This window comes from Acanthisitta chloris, unplaced genomic scaffold, assembly GCF_000695815.1.
Source record: "Acanthisitta chloris isolate BGI_N310 unplaced genomic scaffold, ASM69581v1 scaffold5591, whole genome shotgun sequence".
Classification (NCBI taxonomy): domain Eukaryota; kingdom Metazoa; phylum Chordata; class Aves; order Passeriformes; family Acanthisittidae; genus Acanthisitta; species Acanthisitta chloris.
The window spans coordinates 105,370-109,351 of NW_008656385.1; the positions used below are offsets into that span (position 1 = coordinate 105,370).

At 41.2% G+C, this 3,982-nt stretch overlaps 1 protein-coding gene across 1 annotated transcript; it reads right to left on the reverse strand.

Moving 5' to 3' along the window:
• Nucleotides 1-588: 588 nt before the first annotated feature.
• APMAP (adipocyte plasma membrane associated protein) lies at nt 589-2,550 on the reverse strand (the record flags this gene model as incomplete). The annotated part of the gene is made up of 4 exons (XM_009084305.1): nt 589-1,020; nt 1,246-1,438; nt 1,811-1,945; nt 2,376-2,550. Coding segments are annotated over 4 exons (713 nt in total), but the record flags the coding sequence as incomplete, so codon positions are not given.
• Between the last annotated feature and the right edge of the window lie 1,432 nt (nt 2,551-3,982).

Genomic DNA, 3,982 nt, shown 5'->3' on the forward strand with positions numbered 1-3,982 from the left:
CAGGAATGGTTACATAGATAATGAACAGGAGATTTAAATAACCTGGTAAACATGGAGGAAATACTACAAACGACCCTTTTTTAACCCACTGGAACTGGTCCTTTATAACACAGAAAATGCAACTTTCGTTCATCATCTGACCATATTGCTATAAAGAAACACAGGAGCCCATAGATAATGATCAAATTTGGTTCTGCATGTTGATTAACAATTAATTGTAATGTCTGATGTTACTTACACAGGTTGGAAATGAAGAAACCCAATGGTATAACTAGATTTCTAGGCATGTCCTGGATGTTGCTGCCTCTACCACAGCACCATGGTATGACATTAGAACATGCACTGTAATCACTCCTAAAGAGGAGTTCTAAAACAGAAATAAACACATGCAAGCCATCCTCTTCAATCCAAATCACACACAATTAAATTCCATACATCACAAAGCCTTCCAGTGTAAGAAGACATACAGTTGCATTAGAGGCAACATGATGTTTGTTTCAGATGACTCCAAACAGAGCTGGGCGTGGAAAAGCAATGGATTTTATTTGAGGAACAAATAATTGAATAAAGATGTCTCACCATACTTCTCAGGTATTAACAATTATGCATGCCAGCTCCAAAGCATGAGCAGTCAAACCAAGGAAGAGAACAGGTACAGCAAGCTATAAGTTTTCCTATGGCAGCAGTGCTACTGCACATTAACAGACTGTGTCTCAGTTTTTGTCCTTGGCTGCACACTGCCTCAAGCACATGCTTCCCTTGTACCTCTGCAGTATTACAGGACAGTGGCACTTTATCATGGATGGACAGTTAAACATGCTGAAGATCAAGTATGCAAATATAGGGAGACCGGAAGGAACCCAGGTAAAGATATCCATTGTGTTCATGTGCCTCACTAACATAAGCTGCTGTCATTCCATTGGGATCATGGAAGCTTCTCTTGTAGGATCCTGTCTCACTCAGTTCAACAACAAGGCTGTACTTGGGCACAAACTTTGTCACAGTTTCCTGACTCAGCAACTAAAAGAAACAGAAAAGGAAACAAGAAAATTAACAACAGATTTTGTTCTCCATGATTAGATCTGAGACACTTACATAGGCTAAGACCATTCCACACTCCTTGGAAGAAGCAGCTAAGAACATAAGCACACATTTTGAAGAAACACCATTACACAAACAAATATTTATCACTTCCATTCCTATACTAAAGGTGATTTTTTCAAACAAAAATCTAATTTTTTTTACCTTAAATATCATCCTTTTAATCCATGGTTTTTCAGACAAGAAATCCAACATGGAAAATCCAGGATTGGGCCGGACAGCTGACATAGCTACCCAATATCCTCCAGAGCTGCTTAACCTGATATTATCTGGAAGACCAGGCATATTCTCAACAAACATATCTGCTCCACCTTTCATCAGCCCAGATACATAATACCTGAAAGTTATAGAGAGTAGGACACATTAGATAGATTAGGACACCTTAACTCAAGCAGTCTAAATAATAAATAAAAGTCCCCAAATCAATTCATTTAAAAGTAATTTTGTTGTTGTTATTTTGGTCAAGGGAAATACAGCATAGCCACACTCCACTCCCCCAAAAAAAACATCAGCTTACTCCACTACACTTAAGGAGCCCATGATGGAAAGATTATGCATTCCAGATGTTTATAGCAAAATAAAATATCTGTTCTTGAGAAAGGCCACCTTCTTAGTTATTTATAACTATGCATAATAAAGTGTAGGGTCTCTTTTGTCATTCAGCTCTCTAAAGAGAGATTAGTAATAAATCCAGCAGAGTCATACTCACCTTCTGATTCTAGCCATGGTTGTCTCCTGCACCAGAACAAAGTCTTCTGCAGGAGAAAGCTGGACACCATTGGGAAACCTCAGTCCCACCATTAAGACTTTCACTTCTTTTGTTACTGTGTCATATTCAAGAAGGCTAAAAAGAAAGCATTTCTGAGTTAAGACAAATACTTATTCATCTGTTTCATTGTCCAAGCATTCTATCTTTTTTTCACATGTACTTCACTTAAATTAAAAAGGCAGAATAGCCAGAAAGCAGCTATTTATGAACGCAGGAGAAATAGTAAGTCACTTGAGATTGGCAGCATTCGTGAAGGATTTGGGCTGAACATAATGCTAACACCTTCACTTTTAAAACACATGTTCCATGCAAATCCTCTTAAAGGAAAAAGAGCAATCTCATTTATTTCACCACAGGTCTCATTAGCAACCTCCACACATTCTCTCACCCTGCTTGCACAGGTGGTTTATAAAGGGAAAAAAATTTGCAGACCAAGGAAGTGGTGAAATCCATTCCTACAACTGAGCTTACAGAAAGTTAAATGCCTTGGGGCAGAGATACTTGCCGTCCATCATCTGTGCCTTCCATTATCAAGAACAAGTAGTCTCTTCTTTGCCATTTGCTACTGGAGTCAGTGAAGTAGATTTTCCTCCCATCCTGGGTCACTGTAAGATCATTCACAAATGACAACCTCTGACCTTCAATTAGTGTTTTGGTTGACACAAGCATTTTTGTTTCACCTGGTTACAAAAACAAAAGAAAAAAAGACACACAAGACAAGGTTTTGTATGCCCTGCTTTGGAAGTGAGTAAATACTGACATGAAATTAGTAGGGACTTCACTTTTTTTCCCATTCCTGCCTCTGTTGAGTAATAAGGTTTTGGGTTGTAATGGAACAACTCAACACCAAACATGAACGACCAGGAGAAAATACTCTTCAGAAAAACTGAACCAGTAGATGATGTTCCCTGTTGGTAACTGCAAGAATTTTCACATTTCTAAAGCGCATATGAAACAAAGTGCAAACTCAGGTCCCAGCTTTGTATAGAAGGATCCAGGTAAGCCAATCACTAGCCCCTCTCTCCCCATAAACCTGTAGGAACAAAGAGTAACACTTCCTAATACTTCAAGAAGGAAGTATTGAAGGCACAGGAGCAGCTGTCCCAGTGTGCCGTAAGGTGAGCCAGCAGGGAAGGCAGCCAGCCTGGCTGAACAGGGAGACTTTGCAGGAAATTAAGAAGAAAAAAAAAAGAGAGCTTACCAACTCTGGAAAAAAAGGCAGTCTACTCAAGAAGAGTTTAGGAATATAGTTAGGTCATGCAGGAAGAAAATTAGAGAGACAAAAGCACAATTTGAATTAAATCTGGCCACTTTCTGTCAGGGATAGCAAAAAGTGTTTCTATAAACACATCAATAGCAAAAGGAAGGGCAAGAAAACTCTAACCCTAACCCCTAACCTTCATTCCTTGTTGGACATGGGAGGGAACAGTGTGACGCAAGATGAGGAAAAGGCTGAGGTACTTAACTCCTACTTTGCTTCAGTTTTTAATACTAGGACAGGTTGTCCTCAGGCCTCTGGAGCTGATAGACAGAGACAGGAAGCCCAATAGCCCCCCTGAAATCTGAGAGGAAATGGTTAGTAACCTGCTTAGCCACTTGGATCCTCACAAACCTATGGTACCAGATGGGATCCATCCCAGAGTGATGAGGGAGATGGCAAAAGAGTTCGCTAAGCCTCTCTCCATCATTTACCGACAGTCCTGGCTCACTGGGGAGGTCCCAGAGGATTGGAAGTTGGTGAATGTCACACCAACCCACAAAAAGGGTTGCAGGGAGGAGCTGGGAAACTACAGGCCTGTCAACCTGACCTCAGTGTCTGGCAAAGTGATGATCATCCTAAGTGCGATCACACAGCACCTACAGGATGGACAAGGGATCAGACCCAGCCAGCATGGGTTTAGGAAGGGCAGGTCCTGTCTGACCAACCTCATCTCTTTTTATGATCAGGTGATCTGCCTGGTGGATGAGGGGAAGGCTGTGGATGTAGTCTACCTGGACTTCAGCAAAGCCTCTGATACCATCTCCCATAGCACACTCCTGGAAAAGCTGCAGCCCACGGCTTGGACAAACTGCTGGGTTCATAATTGGCTGGATGTCCCAGAGAGTGGTGGT